Source organism: Chelonoidis abingdonii, chromosome 7 (assembly GCF_003597395.2).
Source record: "Chelonoidis abingdonii isolate Lonesome George chromosome 7, CheloAbing_2.0, whole genome shotgun sequence".
In the NCBI taxonomy this organism is placed as follows: domain Eukaryota; kingdom Metazoa; phylum Chordata; order Testudines; family Testudinidae; genus Chelonoidis; species Chelonoidis abingdonii.
In genome coordinates this window covers 4,628,151-4,650,709 of record NC_133775.1, presented here as the reverse complement: position 1 = coordinate 4,650,709, position 22,559 = coordinate 4,628,151, and the positions used below count along the sequence as shown (strand labels likewise).

The following is a 22,559-nucleotide window of genomic DNA, read 5'->3' as shown; positions in this document are numbered from 1 at the left end:
GAGGAAGCCAAACGGTGTAACTGCGCAATGGAGTGTTTAAAAAAAAATAGCAGCGGGAGACATTAAATCAGTTTTCTTTACATATGACTGCAGCTTAGATAGTATCGTACTAGTCCACTCCACTTGCTTTTTAATGTGAGAAGATTTCAGAGAGCTATTAACACCACATCGTTCACACTGACGCGAACAAAAATATTTAGACAGGGTGTTCTGTAAGTCCTAGATATCCTAAACTTTTGTCGAGCATGGAGGGCTCCTTGCAACTTGGACAATAATGTAAACAGTACAATTAATTTACGTAAAATGTAAGGACTGATTATAGGCTTCCCACCTCTATATGTACAAAGGTGCAGCCTATGGAGACATTCCCAGCATGCAATTACTGACCGCTTGATCTGAGGAAGCCAGAGCTTCAAAATGGCATGATGCTGGATCCTTCTCATTCTTTGCAAGCGTGTTGTCTTCTGTATTTAAAAATGAGGACAGCTACCAGATGTGCGGTCTTATTACGAAAGTCGCACAGTTCCACTTTTTTGCCGATTATCAGTGACTTGGATCTAATTTTGTAAAAGTAACAGGATTTAATTGAGCTTCAAATTCACACTTCCTGAATAATAAAAAATAGGCTGGGATGCGTGTGTGCCCAGGAGCTCCAGCTAAAGGTATTGTGCTGTACGTGTTTGGTCTGTGTGTGTTAGAATCAGTAGACCTACTTCAGGGGTTGGCAAGGGACCTTCAGGGCAGGTCACTCATAGTTCCAACACCTGTTCAAGAGGCGAACCAAACCCCACACTAAATCATCCCAGGCCGGCTTTGTCAAGCTCGGGCCTTAAACCCTCTAAGGATGGAGATTTCCACCACCTCCCTAGGTTAACCCATTCCAGTGCTTCACCACTTTCTGAGTATAAAAAGTTCTTCCCTAATATCTCAACCTAAACCTCCCCCACTGCAACTCGAGACCATCTCCTTGTTCTGTCATCTGCCACCCCTGGAACAGCTGACCTCCCTCCCTCTTGGAACCCCCTTCAGGTAGTGAAAGTCAGCTACTCAAATCCCCCATCACTCTTGCTCTTTCTTGCAGACTAAACAAGCTCCACTTCCTCGCTTCTCCTCATACGTCATGTTGCCCCAGCCCCCTGATCATTTTCCGTTGCCCTCGCCTGGACTGTCTCCAATTTGTCCACAGTCCTTTTCTGTAGATGGGTGGGCCCACAATACTGGACGCAGGTACTCCAGGTGTGGCCGTCACCAGTGCCAAATAGAGGGAATAAGTCACTTTCCTCATATCTGCTTGGTTTGTTAAGGTCCCCGCCCCCCCCACTCTGATACTTTAGGGTACCAGATGTGGGGACCTGCTTTCGGACACTTCTAAGCTTAATACTAGCTTAGATCTTGGTACACTTGTTGACATCCAGAATTTCAGTGTCTGGAACACTTCTGTCCCCCTCAAAACCTTCCCCTCCTCTGGGTCTGCCTTGGAGAGGCTTTTTCACCACAGTCCTGGCGTGAAGCATCCGAATCAGAACCCCTTGGTCTTACACAAAGAGAATATTACCCATTCCCCCCTCCTTTAGCCCCAGCCATTCCTGTGAGTCCAGACCAAGATCCAATCCCTTGTCAGATCCAACAAGACAAGAACAAAGTCATCCGGTTTCTTAAGAAGTAAGCTTTTAATTAAAGAAAGGTAAACAAATCATCTCTGTAATATCAGGATGGAAATTATACTTTTACAGTATTGGTAAATTCAGATTGATTATAGCGCTAGTAGGAACCCCTCTAGCTTTTATGGTTCAATAGTTACAGCAAACAGAGGTAAAAATCCCTCTCCAGCAAAGAAGGAGAACATTTTGCAAGTTGAGAAAACAAAAATAAGACTAACATGCCTAGGCCTGCTGTTACTTACAAGTTTGAAACCATGAGGAGACTGATTCAGAAAAATTTGGAGAGCCTGTGGTTGACGTCTGGTCTTCTTCAGTCCACAGTTAGAGCAACAAGCAGACCAAAAACAAAGAGGCACAACAAAAGACTTCCCTCCACCAAGATTTGAAGTATCTTGTCCACCCCATTGGTCCTCTGGTCATGGTGTCAGCAGAGTTTACTGAGGGATTGGCTACACTGGCACTTTACAGCGCTGCATACTTCGCGCTCAGGGGTGTGGAAAAACACCCCCTGAGGCGCTGCAAGATGCAGCGCTGTAGAGTGTCAGTTAAATCAGTGGCGGCAAGCACTGTGAGCGCGGCTCCCAGCACATCTCTCTCACAGCATCCCCAAGGTATTTTTTTTTATTTATTGGAAGTGTGAATTTGAAGCTCATTAAATCCTGTTACTTTTCAAAATGTAGATCAGCACTGATAATGGCAAAAAGTGGACTGTGGACTTCTATAACGCAATCTGTAGCTGTCCTCATTTTTAATACAGAGACACAGCTTGCAGAGATGACAGGATCCAGCATCATGCTCCATTTTGAGCTCTGGCTCCTCAGATCAAGCGGCAGTATTGCATGCTGGGACATGTCTCCATAGGCTGCACCTTTGTATCAAAGAGGTGGGAAGCTATAATCAGCTCCATTTTACGTAAATTAATTGTATCTGTTACACTTTTGTCAAGTTGCAAGGAAGCCCTCAGCTGAGCAAAGTTTGGATATCTAGGACTTACAGAAACACCTGTGCTAAATATTTTTGTCGCGTCAGTGTGAAGATTGGGTGTTTAATAGCCTTGAAATCTTCTCACTTTTAAAAAGAAGTGGAGTGGACTAGTAGATACATAAGCTGCAGTAAGAAAGAAAAACTGATTTAATGTCTCCCCCTGCTTTTTTTTTTAAACACTCCCTTGCAGTTACACTTTGGCTTCCTTACTTATTCTTTATTAATTTATATTTACCATATTTTTTTTAAAAAATCACATCATGTTAGTGAAATAAGTTACAAGAATATATGAATGGGAGCCAAATCAAAAAAGCTCCCACACAGGAAATGAACTAAGGATCCCCCTGCATTGCAGTAAGAAACAACAAACCACAACACAGGAACAAATGATCGTGAAATATGTGGCGGCACTTTTGCATTTGCAGCAGATTCTTTACAAGGCACAAATCTGTTATTTAGGTAGGTATATCTTTAGAGTACGGTATTTAAGCAAATAAACATCTATATTTAGAAGACATGGGGCATGAGAAGTTAGAAGTGGGAACCCCACATTATTTTTATAGAACCAATGTGTGCTAGGTCCTTTTCAGACATCTAAATCAACAAGTCCCTGCCCTAAAGACTTGACCTAAAATTAGGCAAGGGGTAGGAGGAAAGGAAGGAACATGAAAGTGAAGCGAGCTATTTCAGAATGGCAGAGATCATGATGGTTCCAAATATTGTCTAGACTTATAATAATAATTTGTATTTACTGTGTAGCTTAAACTAGGTAAGAGGACTATAAGTAGACTATAGATTTGTCACAGTAGTAAAAATGTCATAGATACTGTGATTTTTCAGTTTATCCATTACTTCTATGTTGAGCCTAGCTCAAGGGAGGCAATCTGGTGGCACCGGGGCCAGGAAGAGGGCAGGGTATTGCAGGGGAGTGGCCCATCTGCACACTGAATTGAGACCCAGGGAGCAGGGAACCAGGCCAGTACTGTGGGACAGGAGCCACCACTGCATGGTGAGTGCAGACCACTTGCTCTGCAACCCCATCCACCTTGGCCTCCCATCTCCCAGGGCAGGACCTGACATCCCACCCAGGGCCTCCTACCTCCTGGGGATAGGACCCAACTCCTCCTGCATGACTTCTCCACTTTAAATGGCACTCCCATCACTTTACATACCATTTCCCCCTAAACCGATGACCTTTATTAAATTTACCATGACCACTCCGTGATTTTTTGACAAATAAAATGCCATAACACATCTGTAGCCCTAATTATGAGGATGGGAGTGGAGAATCAGATGGCTTGAGCACTAGAGTAAAACATTTTTCAGGGAAGAGAGGTGGCATGAAAAACAGAATGGAAAGAAAGAGGGAAAGGGTGGTGTGGTCCTATTTCTTCGGAGTGGCCACATGCTGTGTCATGGGGCCTGCGGCGTCATGTGGCCTGCTGCAAGAGGAGAGCTGGAGAAGTTATGCCTGTATCACTACTATACCAGAGGACCCCAAGCAGTCCTCTGTGCTGTCTGATTGTCTTAGACAGCCTGGGTATAACAGAAACATCTGCTGTCAAACAATAAGGAAGAGTGATGTCTTTCTTGGTGTGGGGAAGGCCACAATTCAGCATTCCCCAGCACAGAACACTACTTCTACACAAAAATCCTCTATTCAGTTTAAGAAGAAATATCCTGGTATATTGGGCTATGCAGGTCCCTGCACTGTAGACATCTCATGCCATTGGAAAATACCTTAGGTTTCTTAGCCATCTGGTGGAGTCCTCTGCAGCATCTTTTATCTGGGAGTGGGGCACTGGGGCTGCTTGTACTATAAATGAACTTGTCCAAAGCTGCTCAGAGGAGAGTGCTCCAAAGATTCCAAGACTGCAGGTTCTTCTATCCCTACCAACTTGCAAAGGAACTGGTCATCTTCCATCAGCTGGAGCCAGACAAAATAGAAGATTTTGGAGCCAACAAACTTCTCATGTACAGGGAACATTACCTAAAAGTTTCATTGTGCCATCCATTGGCTGGCAGGGAGGAACTATTCCCAAGTATGGCAACTGGTAACAGTAAAAGAACAAAGAAAAATCTCAAGAATATCAGTCTAAAAAAAAAATTTAACAAAATAGGAACTCTAAGTCTCCAAAGTGAAATTTATGTAAGAATTTATAATGTAAAGCAAATGTTCATATTAAAATAAAAATCACCAAAATAATATCTACTCAAAATCCAAAAGTTTCATAGTACTCATGTAGTACATTCAGAGACTACAGCTGCCCTATGACACAGTATGCCTAGATTGGTCAATCTACATTTGTGAAAATAGCATTAAGACACCTGTGAAAACAAAACAATTATTCAGCACATTTTAAGGAAACATAATCTGAAGTGCAGAAAGAACTCAAACTGGAAAGTACCATCTGCTGCGACAGACAAAGCAATTTCCAAATGTTATAGAGCTATTCATTAATCCCCTGACAGCTGTCAAATAGGAAATAGTAACTAAAATAAACTCTCAAATGCTATCTCAAGTAACTTTACACTCAGAGGGAATTTAAGCAGTGAGAGATAACATACTGTTAAAATTATTATACTATTTCTGTTTCTTAATATACCTTGAAATATTTAAAAGTAAATCTTAAAGGACACTCCCTCAAGGTTAACAAACCCAACATTTAAAATAAATATAAAATATCTAATTCCCCCATATTCAAGCGCTGCTGTGATCTTGTGAAGTCAATTTATTCCCCAAACCTAGGACTTCATCCCGAGTAGAGAGCTGAGGTTCTTTGGGATTGTACATGTGCATATCTCCACAAAACCCCCTCCATTCTGTTTCAAGGCCATATCTAGCCTTGCATAACAGTAGTTTTTGTGAGCATACTAATTAACAGGTTTTAACTAACATGATTGTAAACAAGATTTTGCATCCAGTGTAGACATGGCAACATGTTTTAAAATATGTTAACTGTTTGTGGTCAACCCCAGGGTACCCACTAGGGCTAATTAAAGTTGTGTTAATTAAAACGTGTTTACTAATGCTTTTATAAACACTATTCATTTTCCTAGACTAGACATGGCCTTTATAAACTAAGTTTTGAATCCTATTCACTGTAGAATGAAATTTGCTCTGGTTCAGGCACCCAATACAAAGCCCTGAACACCTCTGAGACCACACAGGGGACCATAGGCAGCAGAGCTGAATTTGGGGTGAATGGGGGCTCTTCCACACATCCAGCATGTGATGAAAGAGGCTTTTGTACTGGGCATGTGCTGGAGCCACCAGAACCAAGAGCCCCAACACACTGTACAAGTGACATGGAGAAGCTGCAGACTCGCACCATGGCCCCAGAATGGAGTAAGATTTATCCTTCCCCAATTTCCCACGTTTCAGAATGCCCAATGTGTCAAGCTTCAGGAGGATGAAGTGAATTTCACCCTGTAGTGTTTGCAGAGCAGGATATTTGTTCTTTTCAATACCCTTGCTCACAGGAACAGAATAGACCTGCTGAGAGGAGGGGATAGCTCAATGTGCACTTGCACACAAACACATACACAGAGGTGACAGGTCTAAATTTAGGTCTCTCAGCTCTGACAGCATCTATTTATATGAAAAGTTGGATTTTTTTAAAGTAACCTATCCACAGTTCAATAAAGATTTTAGAAAACACACTATTCCCACTTTCTACCCTTTTATTGTGATTAAATGCATGCTTTTTCAGAAAGTCTGTATCCATATAAATATATTAAAATAAAATCTATTACCTACACTATATATAACAACCTTTAAAAGCAAGACCAGCCTTGTAAAATGTCAGTTTTATTTTGTTCAGGTTTTGACGCCTAGTTTCTGGCCACCTGAGACAAATCTGAATTTGAAGTCGCTTTCATATTGTTTTATTTAAATAAGAAAGTAAAGTATTTGATCATCATCATATTAAGGTTTATGAGTAAATTTTATGCCTACACTAATAAATGTTCGTGGCTATTTTGCAAAACTACATAACATTAATAAAGATATTATCCCTAAATACTTTTAAAAGCTAGAACACTGGGGTAGAGAGGGGAGAAGAGGGAGAGACACATTCTTACAACAACAAATTGTAGAATACAGAATTATAAGTGCATACTATTTCGTAAAATAATAGATAGCAGGGTGGGAAAAACACCCATTGGGATATTCTGTCTGATATTGCTGCCACCCATTCACTCCTCCCCTTCAACTTGCAAGGAAGGATTAATTAAAGCCTCTCCCATGCCCACTAACATCTAATCTTACCCACTTTTGGAACTATAGCACCACACTGAGTGAGGCCTAAACTGAAAAATCTAACTCTCCTATCTGCTTTTATCACAGGAATACCTATGTAAAGCTGGCTAAGCCCAAATATGTCTTGCTGCAAGAATAGCTACAACCAACATGAGGGTTGGTTTTTTTATGATTTTTTTATAATCTCAAGATTCATCTCATCTGATGACAATTTAACGCATAACATCTTTAAAACAATTTAATGTCAAGTAGTGCAATAAAACCAGGTTCTCGGGCAGATAGATAAATTTGGCTTTATAATGAGTGGCCAACTCATACTAAGGTACAGTTGTGAAATATGGCCAAGTGGCATCTGGTAATCTGAGTTGCCTCATATCTAGAGAAGCATTTGCCAAACCCAAACAACAAATATATACTCAACATATCTATGTAGTGTTTTTGAGACCATTTTATCTCTTCCTGTTGATAATCTTGGATCTAAAAATGGTCCCACATCACATACAGAACATCTATAATACTTACCTAATTTATCCATTGTCAGTGTCTCTTAGTGTGCCACCTCAAAGCCCCTTTTAGTGATCATAAAGAAGCTCACTTTTATTTTCTGTTAAACCTGAGGTATACAATATTTCTATTCCTAATTAGATTTCCTCTCTCTGAAGCCAACAGCCTCCATCCCTAGCACTGACGTCAGCTGTACAATAGCCGCTTATCTGTTCAAGCAGAAAGACTAAAAGCATCATGAAATAGTTGAAAGAAAAAGGGGAAAATGGATTACTGATGGTCAAATGTGATAAACTTCTAACATTACAATGTACACTGTATTAGTTACAGGAAAATGCAAGTCCTAATCCCACCTACACAGCTAGGGGAATTCACTGCAACCTGACCGACCTACGTGCTTTAAACTGACTAGATCAGTGACAGTAAATAGCTTACAGAATGAACCTTTGCTCTAACTCAGCAGTGAGAATACCCATAGCCAGTATGGTAACCAAGTAAACAAAACTACAACAAAGGAGGACAGGATAAAACAGGATCAAGAGCTGCACAGGTGAAAGCAAAAACTTACAAAGAACAACAAATAAAAAGTTATTATAGAGCTGAGCATTTATAATGCAACCACACATCCCTGAATCATTATCTGTTTGGTATTCAGGGAGCAGATGGCCAGAAGGTCTGCATATGTGAACAGTATTATAGTCATGAACAGCCCCGGGTAAAGCTGAAATAGAACTCAACACAGACATTTACAGGGACTATTACTATCGTGAAAATTATTCACTGACCCATTTTTGTCTAATGGCGGAGACCCTTGAACATTTTTGACTGACAGGAAAAAGCATTGTATCTTGCAAAAATGTCTTATGATTGGATTTGTTTTTAAATACTGTTAGCCCCCATGCCAAAAAATATTATTTCAATTAAATTTAACACTATTCTAATATAGATAACTCCACCTGCTTTTTACCAGTCTAACTCTGGTGTTTAACAGCACTAAACTACACTTATTACATTTGAATGTTACCCAGTATTTGCCCTGTAGTACTGTATATTTTTTTTTAACTGAAACACAATGAAAAACAACATTTAAGCTTTATCACCATTTCATTGGTTGCCTTCAAACATGCCTTTCATTATATTGTGTATTACCAAAATGATTGCCATGTATCATTCTCTCCAACGACTAACTTCCCCAGAAACCAGAACCTGACCAACAACTGGGTTGTGCCAACGTCTCCATCCTTATGCACAGTAGGCCCACTGTGAGAACTAAAATGGACTTTTCTAAGTTTACTTGGAGCCCTAAACACTGCAGGACAGAGAGCAAGGTTGTCACTCAAGCCTGTTGATATGACTTACCCAGGAGCAATCAGCTGTAGAGGTAGCAGAACACTGACAAGCCCTGAGAACAGCGGTGGACTGCCACCGCTGATAGCACCTTGGTGAATACCGTTGGTGCTGTTGAAAGGAAAAGGGGGAGCACTCTGTACTGTTAATGTTATAGGCCCATGGTGAACGAATCGCAAGAATCTTCTGTGTGCAGGGCGGATATCTATGTGAACATAAGCATCCTTTAAATCAAGAACTGTGAACCAGTCGCCCTTGTTCTATGAGAGGATTAGAGAGGCCAGGGTGATCATTCCGAACCTCAGGCAGCAAATAAAAGCATTCAGCTATCTGAGATCTAGCATGGGTTTCCAGCTGCCTTTCTTCTTGGCGAATGAGGAAATATTTTGAATATAATATTTTTTCCCCATGCTGAGCTAGTACCAGATCTATGGCTCCCAGATAGAGTAGTCTACTTCTTGACTGAAGAACCTCTCATGAGAAGCAACCTTGAAGACAGATGGGAAAGGGTATAACCAGTGATGATAATTTCCAGAACCCATCTATCTGATGTTATGAGGTGCCAAGCATAGAACAAGTGGCCACCAAATGGGGTGCAGGAGTCTGGACAAGATAAATGTAGAAGGGGGATTGCTTTGCAGCTCTCAAAAGTCCTGTCAAAAGGATTTTTTGGTGGGTAGTTAGGACTGGAAGCAGAATGAAGGCACGACATTATGCTTACTATGCTGCATTCTCTGGCATTTCAGAGGTGGTTCATAAGCACTTTGATGGTAGAATGGTTAAAGGTCTGGTTGTTGGTAGAATGGTTAAAGGTCTGTTGTATGTAGCGCTGAGTCTTGGGATATATCTTCCACGGTGCTGGGGTATAGCCACTCAGCAAGTGAAGGGATGCTCTTGAGTATTTGAGGGACTGTAGTGACTGATTTTTGTCCTCATTGAATATGTTATTTCCCTCAAAAGTCAGGATTCTCCACAGTGAGCTGGTCTTTTCTGGGAAATCTGGAGTATTGGAGGCACGAAATCTGTCTTTTACTATGGACATTTCAATCAAGCAGGAGGCTGTATCTGCTGCATCCATTGAGGCCTGGATGGCCAATCTAGCCAGTAATTTGCCTTCATTGATAACTGCTTGGAATTAAAGTCTACCTTCTTCATGGAGTTTGTTGGTGAATTCCGAGAACTTATAACAACTAATAAAAATCATACTTTGACAATAAAGCTTGGCAGTTTGCTATGTGGAACTCTTAGCTCACCAAAGTGAAGTTTTTTCTTCTAAAGAGGTTTACACATTTGACCTCCTTATCAGAGGATGTAAATCTGAAGTAGTTTCGCATGCTCTTTTGGGTGGCAATTTGCATCACTTGAGAATTCAAATCAGGGTGTGAAATAAGTATTCTGCTTTCCTAGATGGCACAAAGCTTTCCCTCTCTGTTCTCTTTGGAGTGGGAGAACAAGTGGCTGGAGTATGTCAGCCCATCTTGGCCAGTTCTAAGATAGCCTCATGAAGGGGCAGTGCCATCTTACTGGAATCAGCAATCTGGAGAATGTCTAGTAGTTTATAAGGGGTGTCCTGTACTTTCTCCAGGGGAATTTGGAGAGTGTCTGCAATCCTCCTCCGGAAGTGCTGGCACGGCCTGTAGTTGTTGGGTGGTGTCAGTGAAGCCAGTGCAACTATCCCATTTGTGAGCGATAACAACAACCTTGCCCAGGTGAATAGTCCTGCCGGGTCTGTCAGGTTGCCCGTCTTCCTCAGATAATTCCTGAGGGTTTGATGTTCTTCTCTGTGTGGGGAAGCTTGTCTTGACTTCTGGTATGACCTTACAGATTCAGGATGTCACATATATGTATCCCAGGAACCTCCCAGTAAGGCCAATGTGAGGAATCATAGGGGAAATGGGACAGACCTCATGGAAGGGGGTACCAAGCTGTGTACAGTCTCTCCGGTGCGAGAGCAAAGGTGTTCATGAAATCTTGGACCCTCTGTCAGGGCTGAACTCATCTTGATGGTATGGTAAAGCTCTTCGACTGACACTGGAGAAGGAGCCTTCTCTGCTGATGCATAGTGCTGTTGGTACGGGAGTTCTTATTATGCCTCAGCTGGTCAATGGTACAGGATAGTGATGAACTGATGGTGTGAGGACATCACTAGCTAGTACCTGGTCCAACAGTACTGGCAACTCTGGATCCATGTGATAGCAGTGTCCTCTGGGGCAGTGTATCTAGCCCCCGAAACAAGACAGCAGACCAGGCTTCATTCCCTTATTGGCATCAGTGGCTTTGCCCTAGTCTCAACTATCAACAATCCTTTCTCATTTCATAGTACTGATGATGTAGGATGCATACGCTGCCTTCTTTTCTTCACTGGTGCCAATCTTCGGCCTACTCCTTCAGGTAGGGCTGGTTTCAGGGCATTCTTGCCTTTGAGTGCCAAGAAACCAGAACTGTAATCCTTGTGAGCTCCTGACACTCCGGTGGTAGGGTGCAAAGTTTTATTGGACTAAGACAGCATCACAGAGCAGGTCCTCTTTTTGGGTGATGACTTGGAGGGAGATATCTCATGTTTCTTGTGAGAATGATTGCTCTTACCCCCCTCATGCCTTTTATTTGGAAGAGCCATCTTGTTTGCTGCAATTCCCCCCAAAGCTGGAGATCATTGTCCTTGGATGGGTGCTTCACATTGCCTCTGTCTGATGTACAGGAGGTCTGATCGGCCAGGACCGAACTGGGGCCTTAAAGCACAGTCCATTAGGAATCTTTTAAGCCTGTGCTCATGGGCTTGATGCTTCATTTAGAAGGGATATGAGCAACCCCAAGGCAATGGAGGCATGTGTCGTGGTCATCCCTGACTGGAAAAGCCCAGGGGCAGGCCACACAGTCTTCGAATCTCAGGATCCTGGGCATATTAGGCACCCCACAGGGATATGGGGGCAGAGGGGAGGATGGGACACCCAGGTCCTCAGGACTACTAAACTATCTACAAACAGGTTTTTTAAATTATTTAAAACTAACGACAACGTTTTGAAGAAGAATGCTAGCTAACACTGCAGACACTGAAGAGCATCTCTCTCAGACCATGGGCAGTAGAAAGAAACTAGAGAGGCAATCAGCCCATGCTGCCACTTATAGGTTTGAAGCACGAGGAGAAGGGCAGAAGTATGAACCAACAGACACTGCTAGCAAAAATCTTCCCATCTCAGGAGCATGGAGCACATGCACATCTCGAGTGGAACACACATGGGATGATAACTCAAAGAACTAAGAGAATTCGTACGTACCATTTGTCCTGCAATAACACAACAAGGTTTAAGGAACTGAAAAACATTATAGGCAATAACAATGAAGAGTTAATTTCTAAACTCATGTAGTATGCTAGTTAATATGTATGCATGTATGCCAATGTATGTACGTATATTGCTTTTTTCCTTATTAGAGACCTTTAGCTGTAGGTGAACTAACAGTTTGGACAAACATGCAAAACAGGCCTGAACACCATACAATTAAATATAAACACAAAGTCTGTTTATCTTTTTTAGATATTATTCTCTTGAATTATTAACTAATGAGATGTTTATAAGTTGTTACACTGGAATAAAATTGTTAACTGTTCCTACTTTGTATTTTTCCTTACCTCCATTGTAGCGGATTGCTGTAGCAGGGACTAGCAGGGTTGCTCTGGGGTTGTGGGTTCACGTAAAAGACTAAAGGAGAAGTAGCGAGAGCACAATCCGCACTAAATGGGATTTTAAGGTGTTGTAGACCTGGAGCAGATGTAGGGGAGAACATGTGCTGATGAACATCACTTCCTCGGCAGTGGGAGTACAAAGGAGAGGAGATTCTGACAAGGTACCACAGTAAAAACAATCAGCGTCAATGTCATACGTTATTGCTTTTATTTTTAAAACAATAAAAATATTTAAAAGTTTTTCTATTAAAGTAATTTAATAAACTAAGTGGTCAAAAGTCAACCTTTTAATCAACCCTGAACTTGTTCAACTGTTATGATGAAATAACCAAAATGTTACTGTAGCCAGTGCAACACTAACTCAACGCTATTTTTCCACTGTGGAGTTATTTGATCCTGAACTGACCAAATCTTCCATGCCAAACCTAAGATTATATGCAATGTAGTTGTAGCTGTGTCAGTCCCTTGGTATTAGAGAGACACGGTGTGGGACGTATTATCTTTTATTGGACCAACTCATGCTAAACAACCTTTTCCACCTTGCATTTTGCTGTTACACTGGAAGTACCTTCCCCAGACCTGAAGAAGAGTTCTGTGTGTCTCGAAAGTTTGTATCTCTCACCAACAGAAGTTGGTCCAGTAAAAGATATTACCTCATCTACCTTGTTTCTCATACATAGGTGTGTAAGAAATACGGTAACACCTCACTTAACGTCCTCTCACTTAACATTTCGATGTTACGTCCCTGCTCCATTAAGGAACAGGCTCGTTTAAAGTTGTGCAATGCTCCCTTATAACATCATTTGGCTGCCTGCTCTGTCCACTGCTCGTAAGATTCTCTGGAAGAGCAGCAACTTTACAAGGGAGCATTGCAAAACTTCATCTTCTCTGACTCCTTCCCCTTCCTTCCAGAGCTTCCCCCACCACTTAAGACTTTCTGGAAGAGAGGCAGCGAGGCGGGGGGAACTTCACTGCTGGTGGGGGCAGAGCACATGTTCATTTTTCACTGTCAGCCGGGACTGAACTCTGCCATCATTCAGGAGGCTGGAGGGGAGAAGGGAAGAGCTTCACAAACATCATTGCTGAGTACAGTATTAAATTGCTTGTTTGGGAAAATTGAGGCACAGAGGAGTTATGTGACCAATCACAGCAGATAAACTGTAGAACCAGGATTAGAATTGAGAAGATCCCCAACTGTGTGCTCATTTTGCTAAAGTATGGGTTAGATGAATGGACTATAACGTGGATAGAACACTGGCTAGATCATCGGGCTCAACAGGTAGTGATCAACGGTTCCCCACTACAGAAAGGATGTGGACAAACTGGAGAGAGTCCAGCGGAGGGCAACAAAAATTATTAGGGGGCTACTACACGACTTACAAGGAGAGACTGAGGGAACTGGGCTTATTTAGTCTGCAGAAGAAAAGAGTGAGGAGCCGATTTGATAGCAAGGGGGAGGGATAGCTCAGTGGTTTGAGCATTGGCCTGCTAAACCCAGGGTTGTGAGTTCAATCCATTTAGGGAACTGGGGTAAAAATCTGTCTGGGGATTGGTCTTGCTTTGAGCAGGGGGTTGGACTAGATGACCTTCTGAGGTCCCTTCCAACCCTAACCTTCTATGATTCTACCAGAACCGGAGTTCCAAAGAGGATGGAACTAGGCTGCTCTCAGTGGTGGCAGATGACAGAAGAAGGAGTAATGGTCTCAAGTTGCAGTGGGGAAGGTCTATGTTGGATATTAGGAAAAACTATTTCACTAGGTGGGTGGTGAAGCACTGGAATGGGTTACCTAGGGAGCCAAGTATCAGAGGGGTAGCCGTGTTAGTCTGTATCCACAAAAACAACGAGGAGTCCAGTGGCACCTTAAAGACTAACGGATTTATTTGGGGAGACTCCACACATCTGAAGAAGTTGGCTTTTTAACCCACGAAAGCTTAAGCCGAAATAAATCTGTTAGTCTTTAAGGTGCCACCAGACTCCTCATTGTTTTTACCTAGGGAGGTGGTGGAATCTCCATCCTTATAGGTTTTTACAGCCAGCCTTGACAAAGCCCTGGCTGGAATGATTTAGTTGGGGATTGGTCCTGCTTTGAGCAGGGGGTTGGACTAGATGACCTCCTGAGGTCCCTTCCAACCCTATTCTATGATTCTATGATAAAGAAAAAAATGCCTGGGCTATTAAAATAATGTAAACTCATTAATTTCTAATATGATATGAAAGTCTTTTTTACCCCAGATTTTAAGCATGCTGGAGGAAAATAATCTGTGTATATTTACATAAGAGAGTATCATAATTACAGCAACATGAGTTATTACACTCCAAACAGCTGAACATATTTTAAGGTCCAATGCTGCACTCCTTAGTGTGACAAAACTAACCAAAGTCTAGTACAAATGCTGGCTGCCTGGCGGGACCCTTCACAAAGTATTCCAAAAAAATATTCTTTGAAGAAAAATATTGCATTTGCTAACACCACCACAGGTCTGCTAGGCCTGTTTATATAACTCAGTATCCAATTTACCTTAGCAGCTACACATTACTATCCAGAACTGTTGTTTTGACCACTTAAGTTTCTTGAAAACTAATATGGATAAGATTTTTATCATGACCAACAAATAAATCAACTTCGTTTGAAGTTACAAGTTAGGTAGTATAATATTTTTTCCCACCAACCCAAAGATGATGGGCTGTTATACCAGAATTAAAAGACAAATTTTAAATCATTAAATATAAACCATAAAAGCCACCCTTATATTAAAACTATGATCCTCAATCAAGACTTTACATATCACAAAATTAAAAATTTTGTACCCAATCCCCAAAACTTAATCCTTACATGTACAATGAAGGCTCAATTAATAATGATTTTTGTTTGGGACACACAGCAAGAATTGTGCTGTAGACAGAAGTGATATGTACTATACCAGATGGTAAGACTGTACAAGATTGTAAATTCTTTGGGGCAGGGACTGTGTCTTTGTTCTGTGTTTGTACAGAGCCTTGCACAATGGGGTCCTGGCTAGGACTTCTGGGTGCTACAAGGTGGTATTATTATACAAATAATAAACAACATATGTTGTATTAACTGGGCATAGATATTCACCTACTTTGCTTCTGGTAAAAATAAATAAATAAATAATAAAAAGAGCTCCATCTGTCGTGCTCAAAACATTAATAAATACAGTAGCATGAAAATTTGGGATGGACTTTGGTTATTGTTGTTTTGGGCCCAAATGTTGCATGTTAAAGTACTGAAATTATCCAGAGCTGCTAATGTTCCCTGCTTTAAAATTACCTAATGAAACCAAATGCATCTGATCAGTAAGCAACCCTTAGTTTCTGCTATTTCCCACTAGCAATCTGTACTTAAAACAACTGATGGGGCTTACAATCTGCTGACAGAATGGTTAAGCCTTCCTCTTCTTCTCCTCTTCCTTCATCATGGACTACATAACACAGTTTCACTTAGCCTCCATGCTTATATCCATACCCTTTTTATACAATTTCTTTCATTTTTAAGATCAAAATATCACTAGTAATGACTTGCTCTTACACTGTGCTTCTCATCAGAAGATTTCAAAGCGCTTTACAAAGGAGGTAAGTATCAAAATAAAATATGTTCCATAAATTGGTATACTTAAAATGCCTAGAGTTGTATATTAAGATGAAAATTTCAGGTAATGCAGCAAGAAGATTCTCATCTCATCTAAAATATTTGGAATGTATTATTTTAAAACGAAGGGGGGCTTCAGCTGCTTTGAGCTTTCTCACTGCTCTTATTCTGATAGATTAAAGTTTATTTCCCTTTTAATCTGTTTAAATAACCCTGTTTAAAAAAAAAAAAAAAAGAATGCAAAAAAGCACAGAGTATGAAGAGTGTTCAGTTTTACCACAGCAGTTAATGCCATGTACAATACTTATATTAGGTGCCCATTTAAACTATATTTTTAAAACTATAAAAGATTGCATTTATCTGGCAACACTTTTCCTTCTAATACAGCATTCACTGCAGAGTTTTGGAAAATAATATTTCCTATGTACAGCCTAATGAAAAGTTTGACACTGCTAAAATGCTCCTTCAATAATTAATCGTCTTCTAAGTCAAATTAAGACGAGATTTGTTGGCCATGAAAAATTCTGGGTATTTTTCCCGATAGTTTTCATACGCACTGTTAAATCGTAATTTTTTTTTCACAACAGTCCTTACTGGATCCGCAGAGATGGGGCTCCAAGCCTCTGTTGCCTCCGTTTCATCATTGTACTTTATTTACACTGTTTCTTCTCAGAATAAGAGGTTGAAAGCCAGAAAGGAGAACCCGCTGTTATCACTTCAGTGCAGAGTACAGAACAATCAGTGTAATAACAGAGCTCTTCAAATATCCCCAGTGTCACCACAGACTTTATGAATTCAGTAACAGTCCAGATTAATCAGCCAGCTCGTGTCAAAATCTAATTATTTTTGAAGAAGTCTTCCACAAGTCTATTTCTAGCATCCATAAACAGGAAATGAAGACCTACAGTATGCAGCAATAGTACTGAGAAGCCAAAGATACAAACTAAACAATCTGATCTGTCATACAGACAGCAATGTACTACTGACATCACTCACACTTAGAGCACAGCAAATCAGTGGCAAACTTTTTCTGGGCTTCAGACAGAAGTGACGCATTCACTCTTAGTGAATCACAAGGAAAATGCAGAACTAGAGAGAGAGATGGCATACAAGAAAAAACTCTGGCAGAAATCTCACATACCAGCTAGAAAATTCATCCTGTGATAGGAATACAGTCATTGCTCCCACCCAGAGCCCCTAGGAAAGTCATGAGCAGTGCAAAGAACAGCTGTTCTTTACCATGGAGGAAACACGCTAACTATCCCAATTTTGGAAATCAAACCATGTAAGAATCTACAGAACTTCCATCTTAAAACATTCATAATGTGTTAATTTGTTAAACTATGAATTTTACCGCACAAGTTATCAGGAACAAATACATAACGAGGTTATGTTCTAGCTTAGCTATTTCTTCTTTCCTTCTTTATGAACTTCAAAACTACAAGGACAAATTGGCAATAGAACAAACTGTCAAAGGATATTGAGGACACTAGAAAAACACAAGGCTACACTATAATAATCTTTTGTAGGACTCAAGAGGTTCCCTTGCATCCCTTAAATCTCTGAGTCTTGCATTTTAGTTTTCGAACAGTGATTTCTATCATTAGCTCAAATTAAACTTATGGCTGTCACAAACTACTGTCCGTCTTTCCTGAAATCCATTATCTGTAGAAAGTTAGCTTTCCAAACTAACACTCCACATGAACATCTTGTCCAGATTTTAATTAAAACACTGTGTCTAAGAGATTGTGGTCTATTTTTTAAAGAAGTATTTAACATTTTCAAATATTTATAAAACCCACCATTTATGGTTCCTCATTGGATAGCAGGTCAAATTCAAGGTTATGGTCTTCATCTTTAAAGCCTTCCACTGAAGCAATCCAAGTTACCAGACAAATGCCTCTCGGTAGAGGATCACGACCTCCGCTGACAGCTATGTTCCACAGGAATAATGGAACTGTCAACCTAAAAAATTAGACCTATACACCCAGGAGATGGCATTTTCTTGACTACTGGTCCTCAAATCTGGAAGATGTCAGGACTACCACATACCTCAGCATCATCAGAGCAAAAGGAAAAACCCAGCCACCTTCACATAATTAGCACCACCAACAGCAAAAAAACAAACAAACAAACAAAAAACCCCAAACAAACCAGAATCCCAGTTCTCTGGTGGAGAGTGAAGGAGAGATCTTTACATATACACTATATAATAATAATTTTATGATGGTCCTAGTATGAAAATTAGGTAGATTAAATAGTGGCAAATTTTAATTAAAAAAATGGATACAACATTTTCCCCATTTTCAAAATATTGCTAAGAACCTCCTCAAACACACAGATCAATCCTAAAATCCTTCTCGTGCACCAATTTCCCCTTTACAAACTATACTTCAAATAATTTCCGCAAGCCCCATATACTACTGGCAATGTTGCTATGGAGCCTCTGTAGGCGCAACTCCACACATTCCAGCTCCTGACTCAGCACCTCATATCAATTTAAGAGCACTAGGTTATTTTTAATCTACTGCTCCTGAGTGTTTCTCTTCTGAGTTGAAGGGAGGAGTATAGTTAAAATGTAAAGTGTCTCTCTCCCATTTATAAAAAAAAATACCACAAACTGAAAAGGCATTATTATTCTTTATTTCCAGATACAAGATAGTACAGGATGGGAACAGAATGCCACTCCCCTCTTCCTTCTCAGAGCACCATGGGACGTTTTTTACCCATTTTCTTCATTTTACATTCCCCACACTTGCGGCATTGTACTGTCATGGCTGCCTTTCTCCTGAGTGAAGGAAAACTGCACGACTCACCATAGAACTGCCTTGCTGCCAAGAGACACTGAAGCTGAGTGATATAATGCATTTTTTTCCCCAGGGATAACTGTACTGTCTCCATAACTTCCGTGCCCTCTGAGCATGAAAAGGGAAAGAGACAGACCAGAATTCAAACCAAGGACTTCTGTACAGCAGTGCACAGCCTGCCACCTAAGATACAAGACTCTTCTATTTTGAGCAATGATGATGTCTTACCTTATCTATTTGCACTTTGGATATTTGCAATATTAGGGAATATTTGCCCCCACTTAGCTTTGGCACTATATTTGTACAAAATTAATAAGTGTGATAACATTAGCAAGGCTCCCCATAATTGCTTATAACCACAACCATGTTAGGTTTAATCTTCACCTAATATATTGACCAAGAGATTCTGTTTTCCCACCCATATGATATCCAAATTATTAGTACAGAAATTAATTAAGATCTTTGTACAAAAGACTTGCATAAATGTGCGAGTACTCTTCCCATGCTTGCCTGCATTCTCTTCAGTCCAGCAAGTCAAGATATTTTCCTTGTTTTCTCCATCTTTAACTTTTGTTTCCTCAGTTTTAAGCATGATGCTTTAGAAAGGTTAGCAGCAGAAACAGGTACAATTTTAAGCTTGGGTTTAGCACATTCTCTGGAAGCAATTTACTTCTGCGTAATTCCACTGAGAGGAGATTTGGGAGCAAATTTACTAACAATTACTATCATTTAATTTAATTCAACATCCCTAGAGGCATCAGTGGCAACAGAGATAGAACCACCACCAAGGTTCCATATCGCAAAGAATTTAGCAGCTTCATACATGTCCATACAGTGACTACCCATTAGAGGGGAACAGAGAACCAACCACACTGTGTGTATGTGGGTTACACATTTGCTTTTGTCAAATAACATCATGCTGCACAATGCATTTATTAAAAACTCAAATAAAAGTTTGGGTAAGGCAAAAATAACTATATAAAAAAAGGTGTCTTTGACCACTAAAACAGCTTAGAATCTTTATAATTTATCTACAGTACATACATAAATGCATCATAAATAAAAATTAATCCTCTTTCAAGAGAGAGGATGGCAACTTCTGTAACTGATGTGCACCACCTAAGACAGACAAGATGGGTGAAATAATGTCTTTTATTGGGAAGAAGATACGCTTTCGAGTTTACCCAGAGCTCCTCTCCAGATCTGGAAAAGGTACTCGGGCTATGTCAAAACTACAGCTTATGTAGCAGAACTTATGTTGCTCTGGGGGTTGAATAACCCCACCACCCCTCTGACCGACATAAGTTACACAGACACAACCACTGGTGTGGACAGCACTATGTCAGTAGGTGAACTTCTCCCATCAACGCAGCTTCTGCCGCTTACAAGGGTGGTTTTATTATGCCAAATGGGAGAGCTCTCTCCTGTCAGCATAGAGCATCTTCACCAGACATGCTGCAGTGGTGCAGCTGCATCGCTCTGCTGCAGTGCTGGACGCGTAGACATGCCCGCAGAGTGTCACACAACCAAATACGAAGTGGAACAGATGGTTTAGCATAACTTGTTAACCCATATTGTAAGAGACGATTCAAGATGAAGTAGCCGGTTAACACCTCTGCAGTCACAGGACAAAAAAGGGAAGTTAGTGAATTACTGATTGTTGTAATAAGCCATAAATCCAGTGACTTTAAAAACCTGAGGATTTAACGATGTCTAGCAAAGTTACAAATTTAAGCTCCAAGCTTGTCTTTTGAAGGTATTGTGTGAGTTTCCTTTGAAGATGAAGACAGAGATCATATATGGAGTAACTGCTTTGTGAAAAGTGTTCACCTACTGAGGATACGGTGTTTTTGTCTTTTATCATTTTTCTGAGACAAGATGGGTGAGATAGTATCTTTTATTTAACCGCTTTCTGATGAGAGAGACAAGCTTTCAAGCTTATGCAGAGCTCTTCTTCAAGTTTGAGATGAGTTTGTAGAATTTCTCTTGGAATTGTTTGGGGAGGGATTTGAAAACATGCAATTTTAAAGGTGCAGTTTTGGGTTGCATTAACAGAGGCATAGCATGCAAGTTACGGGAGGTGATAGTACCACTCTACTTAGTGCTGGTTAGGCCTGAACTGGAGTACTGTGTCCAATTTTGGTCATTGCTATATATAGGGCCCTACCAAATTCACAGTCTATTTTGGTCAATTTCGCATTCATAAGATTTTAAAAATCATAAATTTCATGATTTTAGCTATTTAAATCCAAAATGTCATGGTGTTGTAATTGCAGGGGTCCTGATCCAAAAAGGAGCTGGGGTCGGGGGGGGGTGTCGCAAGGTTATTGTAGGGGTGGGTTACAGTTCTTACTTCTGTGCTGCTGCTGCTGCTGCCAGCAGCACTGCCTTCAGAGCTGGGCAGCTGAAGAGTGGTGGCTGCTGGCTGGGAGCCCAGCTCTAAAGGCTGGACCGTCATCAGCAGCAGCACAGCAGCAGTGCAGAAGTAAGGATGGCATGGTATGGTATTGCCACTCTTACTTCTGTGCTGCTGCTGGCGGGGCACTGCCTGCAGAGCTGGGTACCTGGCCAACAGCCACCACTCTCTGGCAGCCCAGCTCTGAAATCAGTGCAGAAGTAAGAGTGTCAATACTGTGACCCCTCTAAAATAGTCTTGTGACACCCTCCCCCGCAACTCCTTTTTGGGTCAGGACCCCTAATTTGAGAAACACTGATCTCCCCCATGAAATCTGAACAGTCTAGGGTGAAAGCACGCAAAAGATCAGACTTCACAGTCCGTGACGGGTTTTTCATGGTCATACATTTACTAGGGCCCTAACTATAGAGACAGGATGTAGAGAAACTAGAAAGGATACAGAGTGAGTGACAAAGATGATCAAAGAGATGGAATGTAAGCCAGATGCGCAAAAGCTGAAGGAACTGAGTATCTTTATTTTGGAAAAGAGGGAGATTGCGGGAGGGTGGGAGGGCAGAGAACATGATGGTGGTCTTCAAATACTTCTAAGACTCCCATTAAAAAGATGAGGAAAAACTGTTTTGTCTTGCCACAGAGAGCAGGACAAAAGGCAATGGGCACAATAAATCTCAGGGAAAACTTCTTAACTGTAAGAACAGTAGGAAAATGGAACAAACTTCCTAGGGAAGTCAGGAAAACTCCTTCACTGGAGGTTTCAAAATGAGACTTGATAGCCATCTGCCTTGGAAGGGTTACACACAACAAATCCTGCACCTTGGCAGGAGGTTAAAGTAGATGACCCTTGTACTCCCTTCTAATCCTCCAATTCACCACAGTTTACCCAGCAATTTAACGATATCATCAAATGCTTCTCCAAAAAACTCCAAGAGAAACTCTGTTAACTCACCCCTCATGAATCCACCTTCTACGTGCTTCCCAAATACACAAACAAGGGAATCCAGGGAGACCCATCACTTCTGGTTATGGCATTCATTCTGAAGGAATATCAGGACTCGGAACCCATCCTTAAACCACTTACCATACAAAGGGCCAGCTTCCTCCATGACACAACCAACTTCTTCCATAAACTCTGCAACATTAACAACTTCCCTCAGAATATCATCTCTGGTGCCATGGACGTTACTTCCTGATACACCAACATCCCTCACAATGATGGCACAGCTACTTGCCTCAAATATTTACAAGACAATGGACAACCCTCAGATATGCATCCCAAATACATCACC

The 22,559-nt window shown here is 41.0% G+C and overlaps 1 protein-coding gene across 6 annotated transcripts in view; it reads right to left on the bottom strand.

Annotated features, from left to right (window-relative positions):
- MAST2 (microtubule associated serine/threonine kinase 2) overlaps positions 1-22,559 on the bottom strand; it is a 368,160-nt gene that overhangs the window by 162,221 nt on the left and 183,380 nt on the right. For 3 of the 6 annotated variants that reach the window (XM_075067585.1, XM_075067581.1, XM_075067582.1), the window contains exon 5: positions 12,386-12,592. The exons of 2 other annotated variants lie outside the window; for them this stretch is intronic. In XM_075067585.1, coding sequence (XP_074923686.1) covers positions 12,386-12,592 — 207 coding nt within the window. Of the gene's footprint in view, positions 1-12,385; positions 12,593-16,644; positions 16,970-22,559 lie in introns of those variants that run through there. One more of the 6 variants, XM_032805065.2, reaches the window with a different exon arrangement.